This window comes from Egretta garzetta, unplaced genomic scaffold (genome assembly GCF_000687185.1).
Source record: "Egretta garzetta isolate BGI_Z169 unplaced genomic scaffold, ASM68718v1 scaffold474, whole genome shotgun sequence".
Taxonomy (NCBI): Eukaryota; Metazoa; Chordata; class Aves; order Pelecaniformes; family Ardeidae; genus Egretta; species Egretta garzetta.
In genome coordinates this window covers 1,984,081-1,998,271 of record NW_009259524.1, presented here as the reverse complement: position 1 = coordinate 1,998,271, position 14,191 = coordinate 1,984,081, and the positions used below count along the sequence as shown (strand labels likewise).

At 41.1% G+C, this 14,191-nt stretch overlaps 1 protein-coding gene across 6 annotated transcripts in view; it reads right to left on the bottom strand.

Moving 5' to 3' along the window:
* PIKFYVE (phosphoinositide kinase, FYVE-type zinc finger containing) overlaps window positions 1-14,191 on the bottom strand; it is a 66,475-nt gene that overhangs the window by 16,421 nt on the left and 35,863 nt on the right. For 5 of the 6 annotated variants that reach the window (XM_035893033.1, XM_035893035.1, XM_035893036.1 and 2 more), the window contains 10 exons: window positions 13,780-13,909; window positions 13,249-13,429; window positions 11,830-11,904; window positions 11,064-11,171; window positions 9,128-9,268; window positions 8,319-8,445; window positions 6,009-7,195; window positions 4,501-4,601; window positions 3,249-3,320; window positions 1,462-1,633 (listed from right to left, as the gene is read on the bottom strand). In XM_035893033.1, coding sequence (XP_035748926.1) covers window positions 1,462-1,633; window positions 3,249-3,320; window positions 4,501-4,601; window positions 6,009-7,195; window positions 8,319-8,445; window positions 9,128-9,268; window positions 11,064-11,171; window positions 11,830-11,904; window positions 13,249-13,429; window positions 13,780-13,909 — 2,294 coding nt within the window. The remainder of the gene's footprint in view (window positions 1-1,461; window positions 1,634-3,248; window positions 3,321-4,500; window positions 4,602-6,008; window positions 7,196-8,318; window positions 8,446-9,127; window positions 9,269-11,063; window positions 11,172-11,829; window positions 11,905-13,248; window positions 13,430-13,779; window positions 13,910-14,191) is intronic. The other variant, XM_035893034.1, reaches the window with a different exon arrangement.

Here is a 14,191-nt window from a genome sequence, read left to right as displayed (position 1 = left end):
GCTAAGTTGGGGGACATATGCTTGACAGAGGCTTACATCTGGGATGCTATTTCTCTGCATAGGGACAATTTCCAGCAACCCAGGCAGCAGCAGTAGTTTCATCATATAGAATCATAGAATCATAGAATCACTTTGGTTGGAAAAGACCTTTGAGATCATCGAGTCCAACCTTTAGCCTAACCTTGCCATCCCACCACTAAACCATGTCCCTAAGCACCTCATCTATCCTTCTTTTAAATACCTCCAGGGATGAGGACTCTACCACCTCCCTGGGCAGCCCATTCCAGAGCCTGACAACCCTTTCGGTGAAGAAGTTTTTCCTAATGTCTAGCCTAAACCTGCCCTGGCACAGCTTCAAACCATTCCCCCTCGTCCTATTATCTGTTATCAGGGAGAAGAGGCCAACTCCCACCTCCCTACAGCCTCCTGTCAGGTAGGTGATTCTTCAGCTACAAATACATTGGTATTGCTCTGCAGTCTATTTCAACTTCAGCAGTGCTTGCAAGCTTAGAGTAGCCACCACTTTAAACATACTTAATAGCCACAAACATATTAGTGTTTACATGAGCACACAGAAATAAAAGGTTATAGAACAGGTATATACACAGTAGCGTAGGGCTTGCATTCAGCAATTATATTAAGTTCCTCCAGGTATCTTTAAATCCAACACCCATGTTTAAGCCAGCATAAGTACGTGAATTGAGTCATCCACATGGGTAATTGAGATGTTTTGCATTTCAGGTACTGCATGAATCTTTTTTAATTAAGTTTTATTCTCATCTCTTTGAAGGCTCTTAAGTTTTACAATGTTTAGCTAGAGATGAGTACCCAGTTAGTAATGTTTTCTTAGCTAAACTACAGAACAAGTTTCAGATAATACACTATCTTATGATCCTGTGTTTTTTTTAAGCAATTTATCATGCCTCTAATGAAGATTTTACTTACTTTCTAATGACTACTAAAGGAAGTCTAGACATCACATTGGCGCAATGCAGACAGTCCGGTCCATAGCAGATCAAAGAATACCAAGTGGATTTAGCCAATTACTAAGCCAGTACGTCTCAGTGTCTGCCCTTCCCCATACACAGATTCTTTTGATGCTCATACTGACTCACTGCAGGGAAGGGACCATACAATTCACCTCTAAGAGGGCAAGTCCATTTTTTCCATGTGTCAGAAATTAGTTTCCAGCAATATATCAACTCCATTTAAACCTATCCCCAGTTTGACACTTCCCAACAGGACTACCTCACACAAGATATTTCACCCTCAACAGCCCCAATTCTACAAGAGGAATTTGTAGATACCTGAGAACATCTGTATCAGTAACAGGTTTTGTGCTAGTTTAGCCATAGCTCCAGGGACAAGCACTTTCTCAAAAATGCTGCCTTTCCATACAAGGACAGTCACAACAGGAATACTAAACTGGAATAGCAATGATTCTTAAGCCCACATCCTTACCTGTTTGCACAGTCTACACCAGGAGTACGTAAGAATGGTGTGCTGGTACCCAGGGACTGGGGAGTCCAGCTCCTTTAACACAATTTGCACACAGCCTTGCCCATGAACAAAGCGACGAATGTGGTGCACCATTGGTGTTTCACAGAACATGCTGGGGCATTGGTAGGAAGGCCTTATAGAGAGAAATGGAAACACTTACAAATGATCATATGCTAGGCACTGCTGAAGAACTGATTCAACATATCTACTACCCCTTCTAATATCACGGTACTATTTATCTTTACTGCAAAAGTTTCCTAAGCCTTTAGCAAAGGCTGTTTCTGCAGAGTGAATTGTAATCACTTAGAAATAGCAAATAGGGAAGTTCTCGTGCTAGAAATGGTTGTATGGGTCCTAAAAGGAATGAACTGGATACTGGTTGCTATCACAATCTTTTGTACAATGAATCACTTTCTAATCAACATATTTCATATAGTCCATAATATAGGGATCAAGCACCTGGAAATGCTTGGCACCAAATTAGAAGACTACTTTGGCAGTGTACCAGAGCAAAGGCTTCTGAGGACAAAGATGTGACAAAGAACCTTCAGAATAGTAATGTTTCAGCTCCTGAAGGAAGAGGTGAACAAAACAGTGACATACAATTTCTTTGAACAGAAAAACCTGTGACCTTCTTTGGATGGGTTTCTTTTAAGTCAGGGAAGACAGACTGACATCAGAAAAATAAAAGCTAAATTGTTTAGGTACCAAAGCGAAATAGGGAGTTCTTCAAAAACAGAGTCTAAAAAGCCCAGATCCTCCTCGCTCATATAAAAAAAAAAAAAAATTAATTACTGAAACTATGGAGATTGAGAAGCACTCACTTTAGCACATGCTAGCTAATCAGCAGAGAGAAAAAAGAACTTAAAAGCAGGCAGCTAAGCTCCTCCTTCTCATTGACCAGCACAAGGAGAAATACTTGTTCCTCCAGAGAAGGCTGAACATTAAGAGCATTTTGCTACTGCAAGTGGCCAATGGCGTGAACAGAGTAATCCTGTGTTTTGAGGAGCCACAGGCTACCTATCCAGCTTCACAGCCTGCTGAGACATTGTATGGGGTTCTGGCAGTACTGGTTATTTCTGAAATGTATACAGCTTGCACCTTGGACAGATGAAGTAAATCACACAGTACTTTGCCAGGGTTAAAATTGTTCCGGACCATTTACATTACATTTACAGATAGGACAAAGCCTTACTCTGAGAAGTTCAGACAACACTAAGAAGTAGGGTTTTTTCCAGAACTCGTATGGAAGTTCAAATAGGAACCTCAGAAAATTGTGATCAGTACAGGTGCTTGTCTTGAAAAACAGCCTTTTGGAACACATGCTCAGGCTCTTAACTAGGCCCTTAGAACCCTAATTGCTACAAGGAAGTGCTAAGTGAACATATTTGTCTTTGTAAACTTGTAAGTTGTGTTTTGTAATCTGTTCCACTTCCTCATTAAAGGAAATAAGAGGGACAGAGCTGAAGTGGGAAAGCAGTGGATGCATTCTCTTGTAAGAAGTGAGCATGAGTGCATGAATTCTTAAATCCAGTTCCTGTTTCACTACAGCATGATAATAAAGCAAAGTGAGCAATAGATTTAAGTGGTAAGCTTTAGTAGGACACAGCACACTCTGCAGACTTGCATGCTATTCTCTTAAGTGCGCAGAAAATAGAATATATGAAGAGGGCAGCAGGTCAACTTTACAGAGCTATCAAAAGCTTTTGTTTTGTTTAGAATGAGATTTAGAGTAAGTTCCTCCTCACCTGAAACAGTAGCGCTCCAGAAAAATCCCTAGAGTCAGGTCATTTTTCCCATAGAACTCCATGGTCACAATCCTAAAGCAGAGAAAGAAAGCTTTAGAGGGTGGATGCTACCTCTGTTAGCTGTGCAGTCGCCTTTAGGTGCACAGATCTGCACCCACTGCTGGCTTGTTTTCAGGCCCGTATACCTTCAAAGGCTTTTTTTTCCTCTTGACTACCCCTCCTAGATCCCTGCTGTTATGTTTGCCAATAATGAGATCAGAGTCCTTCTAGAACAGCTTTAAACTTAACATTTAAAAGTCGAATACAATTCAACTGTGCTTTTGAAAATCATGTTCAAGAGTATCTAAGTACAGAAGTCTAGAGAGCTGGAAGCCTCAAACACTAACATTTAAACAGTTACGAAAAGGGTACATTCAGAAGATGACAAAAGCCTTAATAAAACCTTATTTTTCTAGAAGATTTAATAGCAACTTCTGTTTTCTCAGAACCTGAGGTGACCAAGCCACTTAAAATGCATATCAGTTTAAGCATCACAATTCAGTCATCTCTAATATCAGTAATTTACATCCTCTTGTTGTTGCTGTTTAGTGAGCTTAATACCACCTTCCTTGGTTCATTCCTAAGCTTTTACAGGAACTCTAGACCTTTCCCTGTAAGACAGCCATCTCTTATTTTCACCTGAACTAGATGATGAAACACCAAGACCTGTCCTGTTTAGTAGAGCCAGAAGCATGTAGTAAATTGCACTCAATTAACAAATTGCAGCCCCCTAAGCTGGAAATAGTTAAAGCTCTTAGAGCTTTTTATTCGCTGACTAGAATATAAGAAAGATAGCAATATATTCAAATGCAACTCTCAGATAATACAATTTAGAAGTATTCTGAGATTCTCTCAAAGCTTATTTTTGGGCTTAGACATTCCTTTGTGTTCATATGCACTAACTTCCCCCCACAAGACTGCATGCAGTGCGCTCCCCACACATACATTACTCTGCAGTGAAAGGATCAGCTAAAGCATTCGGTTTTAGGCTGGGCTTTCTCATTCATGCCTTGGGATTACAAAGGCTATGGGATACTGCTCTGGATCCACCTGACCAGGCAAGACAAAATTCTTTTGGCAACAGCTCCTGTTACAGGATTGGCACAACCTAGTGAGAAGTCCTCAAAGAAATACCACTATGAGGCAAGCACTGACCTTGACTTAGGAAAAAAAGATAGCAACTATACAAGCTGTAGAGGATTAGTTTTCATACCAGGGGCTAACACAGGCACTTGGAGCATTGCTGGACTGAGCAGAAGAGCTACTGAAGAGAACACAGAGCCTCTGATGGTTTACTGGACTCAGGCAATCCACCTGGTAGAGAGAAAACAACTCATTTACTGGTTACAGACACCTCCATCCACACACAACTCCTGATGACAAAATTCTGTTCTAGTAGTTTTATTTACAGATAGATCTCTGCTTGCTCCTTTTGTACAGATTCTGGTACCAATCCTGAGCTTTGGGTAGACTTGTACTATGTATACTTGCTAATTGCCATTTTCAGAACACCATAACTAATATGCATAATGAAACTGATGCACAGGCACGAGTTTCTGTGGAAAGGAAGAGAAGGGAAACAGAAAACAGCAAAAGCACCAAGACAAACACCCAGAGTCTCCAAAGCAATGTACAGTTTAGGAAACCTTGGAGTCAAAACTCTGCCAATATATTATACCTCAGTTACTCATTCAGGCTACAGAAAGACTTCCAACTTTCTGTCCTCTGTGAAGAGATTTACCACGCTGCTGGTGGAATGGAGCTGTTTCCCCTTCCACACCCTACAGAACTATGAAGTTACCAAATACTTTTCTGTGATCACTGAATAAATTTAAAACAGCATCAACCAGTCTAACCCAAAGCAAGGGCTAGTCCTACAGTTTGTAAGACTATGGCCTGTGAAGCTACACAGATTTACATTTAAGCACCAATTAAATACTGACTTCTGTTCATTAACTTGGGGGCTGATTGGCTCAGGGACCAAAGTATTTGACTATTTCAAGAGATCAGTTCTGCTACTCTTGTTCATAAATGTTCAAGAAAGTCCCAAGATCCTTTTCCTCAGATACAAATTAGTTGCTTTCATGGCAGTTTCCCAAAACTTTAAATATTTTGATTGCAAGCACATACTGCCTCACTTTAAAATCTCAAAGGAGATTCCCTCCTCCATTATGAGATGCTCATATTTCTTCAGATCACCCAAACTTTTACAAACAAAACTGCTGTTTCCATGACATTAAGCCCTCTGAAGATGGAAATATTACTCTTTTAGAAATCACCAATACAAGCAGCAAGAAAGCTCAGTTTCAGAATCAACTTCTTTAAGTTTGTTTCCCCTTCATGTACTCATTTTCAGAAAACAGTCATATACAGCTGAGCTGAACACGCAATATAATACACTGACTCTTGGATGACTGTGTATTTCTCAGAAGGTAAGAGTCTCATTATCTCTTCCCTTCTCAAGGAAATTTTGCTGTCTTTTGCTCTGCTTTCTTATATCCACATAGTCCCTGGTTATATTGACTTGTTTAAGTGCCCAGAGCACTGGAATCTAAAATGCAGTTTTGACTCAAACAAAAAAAAAAAAACCACCAAGCCAACCAAAATAAAACAAAAAACCCTCCCGCAACTCTGGTTTAACATCTGAGACACTACACCTTCTGCATTACCAGAAGAAATTGATGTAACCTGGGTTTTCAGTAACATAGCTTTGATTCTTACCTTATGAGACCATGAGGAATCACTCTGAGCCAGTCCCTTCTCATCCTCTTCAGTTCTGCACCCAGTTTTTCCAGTAGGGACACTAGACACATCCTTATTTTGGGCAAAGGGATCTGTGCTTTTTTGTAGTATCCTCCCTCCTCTGGCCCGATAGTCAGCCAGCATTCTGGCTAAGCTCTGGCTATCACCTAGATGTTCTGCTATTCTAGTATTAACCAACTCGTGAGAAGGTAAGATTTGAATAGCCTTGGCTTGGATACTCCCATTCATCCCTTGTAGTCCAGAGAGATCCCGCAATAATTGTCTTTTCCTTCTGCTCTCCAACTCCTTGTATTCCTTATTGAGGAGAGGAGACCAATAAACTTGCTCAGGGAAGTATTCCCGGGCAGGGCACCTCATGCCTTTTTCAGTCAAAAGAAATGGTTCACGGAACACCATTACAGGAGAAATACAGAGAATGACATCTTTCAACTCCTGCTTAAAAGCTGCAGAGTAAGTCTTGAGACGATCCTCAGAAGAAGTTACCTCTTCTGTGACATATAAACCAGTATCATCCTGGAGAGGGTCTCTGAAGACTCTCATCTGACCCTTGGACTCCTGCAGGTCATCTGTCTGTTGAAGAGGCTCTAGTGTCTGGCTATCCAGAGTGACCAAGTGTTGGTCCATGCCATGGAGGGGCAGCAGGGATGTTTCAGGTATTGCAGGAGGTACAGAGTTGAACACTGGAAATGGTGACTCCACTTTGTGGTGTTCTTGTTGTTTTGAGGACGCCATTTCCAGTTGACTGTTCTCTTGGTCACCTCTCTCAAATAAGCCTCTTTGTTCAAGCAAGCTGACCTCATCAGAGGACACTGACTCAGAGATTACAGGCAACTTTTCAGAGGATAGTTCAATGTCTCTGACTGCTGTGCTGAAATCCTCACCATTGAAGAGATTCTGTTGTTCGTTTTCATCTCCTGGCTCCTCAATAAGGGAATGAAAGGAGGTGTTTTTGGTCAGAGTAGGGGGCATGGCAAACTCATCCATAAGGAAAGAGATTTCCAGCTGGGAATGATAAGCCACACAGACCATGAAGATCAGGATCTCCTTCACACGGGCCAGCTCGTACTCTGCAGCACCACACAACTTGATAGTGCAACCCAGGTGCTGGGGACACCCTTCAAAGAACATCAGGGTTTTTGTCTGATCTAGAAGAAGAAAACAACAAAAAAAACCCCAAAACTCAAAAATCAACCCACCACGTAGGAGTTAGAATGACAGCTACGGTTAACCTGCTCTTAGAGATCTCATACACTGAAGAGACTGTATCAGAGACTAGGAGAAAGTAATATCGGTAGCACAATCCAGCTGCAGAAATTCATTACCACTGTACTGCAGTAACTTATTTTTGCAAGCAAAACAAGCATTTGCTATAAAACTTCTCCTGTTTTGTAAAACAAGTCATCATAAAGTCCAGGTGAAGGCTACATGAAACACATTGCCCTAAACAGCATATTCTAAGATCTCTACAGACTCTGCAGCAGAGAAGCAAAAGAATGACTGTCCTTCCAGGCACATTTGCTCATGCTGGAAGGGGACATTGGGAAGTGGCATCTCCATAAAAATTTGCATCAACAGCTTTTATGTGTACCAGCACCATTGGTAACCTGTCAAGCAGAATTTCTTCCTTCTTCCTTTGCAGACTTCCACTGCCTAAATGGAATTACAGGGAATAAGTAACCTGATTTCTCAAAGGTGCATAATAACTAGACAAGGGGCAATGTGCACAAATTGCAACAAGGCAAATTTTGATTGGATGTGTTAAGGTTGGACCAGATGGTCTTTCAAGGTCCCTTCCAACCCAGGCTGTTCTATGATTCTTTGTTTCTATGTAGAAACATTCTTTATGCTGATGATGGTTAAGCAACTGAACAGGTGCCCAGACAGCCTATGAAATCTCCGTTCTGCAATATTTTCAACAGTTGGCCGACAAAGCCCTGAGAAATCATATCCTGGATTGAAATTAATCTTTCCTGTTTTGAACACGAAGTTGGACTAGACAAATTCCAGAACGGTAGAAGAGAAAAAAAAAGAATTTGGAAGGAAGAAGCCAGCCTAATTAAAATCTAGTGTGTCTCATCTTAGAAAGATCATGTATTTGTGTCCCCAGCCAGTTCACTGTAGTTCCAAGATACAACAGAATTAAAGAAAAATGAGCAGGAAGGATAACACTTGATCACATAAGGCACCCAACATTTCAGATCTAGTTAAGAGGAGCAAAGCATTTATCCTTTCACACACACAAGCTAAGACACATCGAGCTTTACTCACCATTAGGCAACTGAAAAACTTGCATATAAAATTTATGACAGGTTCCTAAACGTGGTTTCGTCAACAGTTGATCCATTGACATCACTAAGTCTCCCTGGGTCATTCGACTTACCCGGTCTAACACTTGCTGTAAAAATGGAAAAAAAAACAGTAAGAATTTACAGTGCAAAGAGGACACAAGCATTCTTAGCTTGCTCTTTAAAAAAAAAAAAAAAAAAAAAAAACCAAAAAAAAGCCAGTGTGTTCCAGGAAGCCTCTCACTGAGATGCAAACTGTGTTAAACCCAGTCACACAAACACAAACCCACAATATACAAGAATCTTAGAAAAGCAGTTGGGTAAATATTTCTGGTGATAGGTAACATTGTGCTCTTCCTTGGAGATATCTGGATCTGCTCAAATGAAAAAAGTTCCAGGAGGGACAGCGCAGTCAGCATAGGGCTGGCTATCAGGAGCTCAGCCAACTCCCACAGCCACTCTCTGTTTGGCTATCTATACCCTGCCTCACACGGAAAGAGAGGCACTCTGGGGAATCTCCGAGGACACATGCAGGATTTGCTACAAATAGGAGTCAGTTAACTATAACCAAGCCAGGGTACAAGGACCTAGCAAGCAAGGACACAGCAGAGTAACTGTGAAGAGCTGAGGAAAAGTTACTCTCTGTTTGCCTAGTACCATTAAAAAGGAGCCCCAGATTTAGTTAGAGGAGAAAATAAGACAAGTCTCTTATTTCTCCAGGGAGCTTGCTACAAGGAGAAATGACAGAGATCCACCATAAGGCCCAGTCTGACACTGACATGAAATGCTCACCGGCTTGACATTGATGACTAGAGTGATACCATGCTCTAAGAGCATGTCCTGGGCAATTCGGGACACAGTCTTCTCAACAAGGACCAAATTAGGCCTGACATCAACTATCCGTTGTACGTAGTTCTTCAGGAACTCCCTTTCCTGCATACAGGAACAAAGTATGGCAGTTCACTGCTGCAAACACATCTGAAAAAACACTTAAATGCTTAATACGATTTTCTATCTCATTTATATACTGACCTTTCCTAAAAAACAGGGAAAGCAGGTATCCAGAAAGCACCACCAGTTACCCATTGTGCATATTTCCCCACCCCCACAGGACAAAACCCAGTTTATCAGTAATTTGTTATATACACTAATTGCACATGAGGATATAGTCCAATGACAGCCTGCAGTAAGGGACTTGAAGCAGAATCCAAACATATATATGCACCTTACATGGAAAAGGCTTTACATTCGAAAGGTGCTAGAATTAGAGCATCCTAAACCAAAGCTGTTTGCAATATTACATTCTCTGCCTTCAAATACATGCTAATGTTGGATACTGGCACTCAGAGACACTTCCATTCACAGAGTATGACAGTATGTTATATGCCTCTAAGTCTGTACACAAAGCCTCAGTCCCTAAATCTGCACTTGGGGACAGTGCTTCTGGAGTGGGATCCCAAATTCTGCTCACTGCAAAATTGCTCTTCTAACCACACCCACCTTCTGGCTTCATCTCACTATCCCATCCCCTCCTTTTATTACCATGCACAGAAAGAGAAAGCAGAGCTGTAACTCTATCGGAACTAAAGACCCACACTGCTAGAGGGAGGATACAGCTTCCCAAGACAGGTGTTCTCAGTTGTGTTATTACAGCTCACATCAGTCAGGTTTTAAAAGTTCTATGCAAGAGAAAGATACCACAAAACCAGTTTGCCAGCTCCTCAGAACACGAGCATTCATGTTAGTGTAGCAAAGATAGAGCTTCTGCTAGAAGCTAACCTTTTCAATTGAACTAGTATTTCTGTGGTGTTTTCTGTTCTACAGGATTGTAATGCAGATACACAAATAGTTATGATCACGTGCTGAAGCACACACTGAAATAATCACAGAGACCAATATTTAGAAAGTATAGTAGATATTTCTACCCCATTCAAAGGGGTCTCAGTTTAAGCTTTTACTAGAAAACCAACTCCCTAGGCAGAGACAAGGGTTATTGCTAAAGCTTTCATACTTGTAATCCTGTCTATTAATCACAAAGCAGAAGTGGTCTTAAATGCATGCTGAGGAAATAGTCAAATACTGAAACAGACATTATGGCCCAAGCTCAGCAGGGCACCAAATACCCTTGTTAGGAGTATCCTGCTAATCATCTGAAGACCAATTCTCAGATAGGAATGCAGTGTTTTCATACTTAAGGCACCTCCCTGCTCACAGGTGCACGGCACCTGTTCCAAAGTGACATTTCGTAGTTTGTCACTTCATTAGGTTGGTTGTTGTCCCATTTTTTCAAGCCTGACAAAAAATAACATGGGTGCAACCTAACCCTCACCTACACTAACTTTTCTAATATTTCTTTGTGCACCTAAACCAGATCTAGCTCTGACTTTCTGAACTCTGTGTTCCTTAAACAGTGTACCATTAAAAACAAAGCATGTTTTCTAAAATGCTTCATTTAATTGTAAGGATCATAAGATCGCTCTCAATACATGTAACTTGATGACAAAACCCCTCAGCACAAGACTACAAGTTTGTCCTGTATTTACTGCACCAGTTTCCTTAGCTAGCTGCTAGAAGAGGAAGTTTTTCTCTTTCCTATGCAATCCCACTCACTCAACTCCACCTTACACACTGAAAAAAAAAAAAAAAAATCACATGTGCACTGATCACAATTTTGTTTGAATCGGTAGACCTCAGGCAATTTTAAACAAGAATAAAAGCATGCTCTCACCTGAAGAACTATAGGGTCTATGCAGGTAAACTTTGTTTCTTCTCGATAGAGGTACTCAATTGAGCACTTCAGCAGAAGAATTTTTGGATTTTTTAAGCAAGAGTTCATCTAAGACAGACACAAAAATAGTTAAAACAAAAATACGAACACCCGGAAGGGAAAAAAGTACACAAAAAAAGACAGACTTCCCATTATTGTTTCTTCCCCCTCCCCCCAAAAAAGTGTCTCAGCTATCACCCCCCTGCGGACCTAACTACACATTCTTCCTTCTTGTGAAGATGTTACACCCAGTTGTTGGAATTTCATAGCTACTGTCCAGTAAGAATGCAATGCTAGAGGTTTTTACAGTCACCTCCAAGAACTTCAAAGTCTTGATACACCTTGGGGCCCCCACCCAGATCACTTCTATCTTGACCTCCTGCCTTATTTAAAGGCTCACTTCATTATATTGTCACAAGTCAGAACCACAAATGCCTTTTTCTGGCTAAAACTCAGTGTAATTATTAGATGCCTTCTGGGGTGGTACGGGTGGAAAGGATATTCTTCTACACATGCATTATGAAAGCTTCCCCCCCTAAAATCTCTCAGCTAAAAGAGAGCAGCTTGGAAAAGAAATGCTTTAAAAGCCATTCTTGCTTTGGTTCTCAGACTAGAGACCGCTTTCAAGCTGAAAAGAGAAGCTTCATGACACAAAAAGGAAGTCATAGCACACTTGTTTCCTCAGCATGCGCTACAGCCAGCACTTGATTAATCAAGCCTGTATTACCTTTTTGTGCGCAACATTCTTAGTGCAAACAAATCCATTCACCACCATGGAGTCAAATTTCTTTCCACCAGGGATCTAATAAAGCAAAGAAGATTTTAGAACTGTCATACGCCCCCATAACTTCTAATGCAGTAAACCTAACACACAGAATACCTATTGTAGCTGATGTGCAAGCTTCAGCTACGCCCTCAATTATTAAAGATCAGATACAGTCATGCTGGACACACAACTCTACTTTTAAAGTCTGGCAAACTAAGGATAACATGAAAAAAAAGTACTAAGTTCCAGGATCTCTACACCCCTCCCAACAGATGCATATTTGGGTCCCCTCTAGAAGATAATAAGAGAACCTAACTTCTATAGGCCATGAGTAGCACAAACCTCTGCACATGCCGCTTCCACTAACAACAAACAAGTTGTAAGGAAAGGAAAGGGGGGTGGGGAAGACACAGAAACAAGAGAGGAAAAACCAATATAAACCTCTACCTACTATTTGAACACATCAAACATTTGACTGGTGTGCCTACAGTCACAACCAATCACAGTAGTAACAAACAAAATGAAACAGGTTTCTGAATAACATGTTTCAGAGGACATCTCTGTTATCAGCATGTGAAAACAGCAGAGAGCTACAAAGAACTTTCACCTCTGAACATCTGCTCTTTGAACCGGAGTTTCAGGAAAGGCAGCAACAACTGATACTGCCTGAAGAGATGCCACAGAGCTACCACCAGAACCATAAGGCTCTCCTCATATCTTACATGGCTTCTAAACAAAAGAGGCCTCCTGAGGTGAATTTTGGCAAGGAAAAATAAGCCCGAACCTTTGATCCTCTGTCACACTAGCTCCTTGGATGTTAGTTTCATATCGGCTTCTCCGAAGAAACTCTGCATGCCACAACTCCAGCCTTACAGTTCGACAATGTCAACACTGGGCCATCTGGCAGAACTGGATGCACCATCTCGTAACAATTAAGTTTTCCTCTTGAAGAAAGTCATTGTACTTGGCATGGGAGGAGTTCAATCCTCCATAATAGATAGTTATAGGGCAATAGATTGCTACAGAGTCCTGCAAGCTACTTATCCAGCATTCAGTACATCTCCAATCCAAGCACAAACCAAGCAGAAAACAAAAAAAGGAAGCAAGTAATTACAGAGGTGTTGCTCTTTGCTGCCTTCTGCAGCCTACAGCCTGAAAGAAAAGGTCAGCTCCAGGGCATTAAAGCACCTTTCACAGGATGCAAAGTTCCTTCCAGCAACTTTTTTTAAAACCCCATCTTACCCAAAGGCCATGTCGGCCAGTTACACCACTGAACATGCTGGGGGCAGTGGGAAGGGGACAGTTCAAACAAGGGGTGCTGCCAGCAGCTGCATCCTTCTGTTTCACTACATCCACTGTCTGAAACTTAAACTTGCTTACTTTTTTGATGTGGACAAACTGGCGGATATCCATGTCATCATCTCTGTTCTTGACATCAGGCCGTACAGTTTGAACCACCTGGCAGACCACAGGTACAATGATATCCCTCCAGGACAGTGACAGGGACTCATTGTACAGAAGCTGCTGAAGCAGTGCCATCATGTGGTTGTGATTAGCAGACCTGTAAAAAAAAGCAGAACAAATAGATTTCTCGTGACAAAAACACAGAGCAGTGATTAGTTGAAGTCACATTTCAGAAGTAAATTTCTTAACATTTGCAGCACAGAAAGTCCTCTGAAGGAACAGCTGCCTAGAACATTCTACAGTCAACTCTGGTCCTGTACTTCAATATATAAAAACCACAGGGAAAAGAGCAATCAAAATCTACTGTTAAAACTATGTTCTCTTAATGCAGATTAATTCCTTATATTGTCCACTGTAGATCAAGTCCCACTGTAGGTTGGTGGAATAGAGGGGCTTCAGGAATTGTTACTCAAAATATGCAAATTCCTTTTTCTACATGTTTCTTACAGCAGCCTTTCCATAGCTTGTTTCTCCCCATTCTCTTCTCTCAGCAGATCCAGATTGCTGTGGTGCCAGCCTAGGGGCGTGAAAAAGAGTTCTTTGGACTTCTCCTCCACCCTCCTGTTGAATAATGACTCTACAAGAGACAAATAAACTTTGTTATATATATTACAGTTGAAAGGCTACTTTGGAAAGAACTTACTAAGATGTAAGTCTAAGCCTCTTGAAATACTGAGTTTGAGCTAGACGTCATGATAATGATGTAGCAAACAGCATTGAGTATAACAGTGGTGACTATACAAAGGGAAAGTGGGCTACTAAAATTCTTGCACTGCTAGCATAGAGCAGACAGTTTTCTCTTCTGGAATTGAATCGTTACCAAGTTTGTGAAGACTAGGAAAAAAAAAAATCTTATATC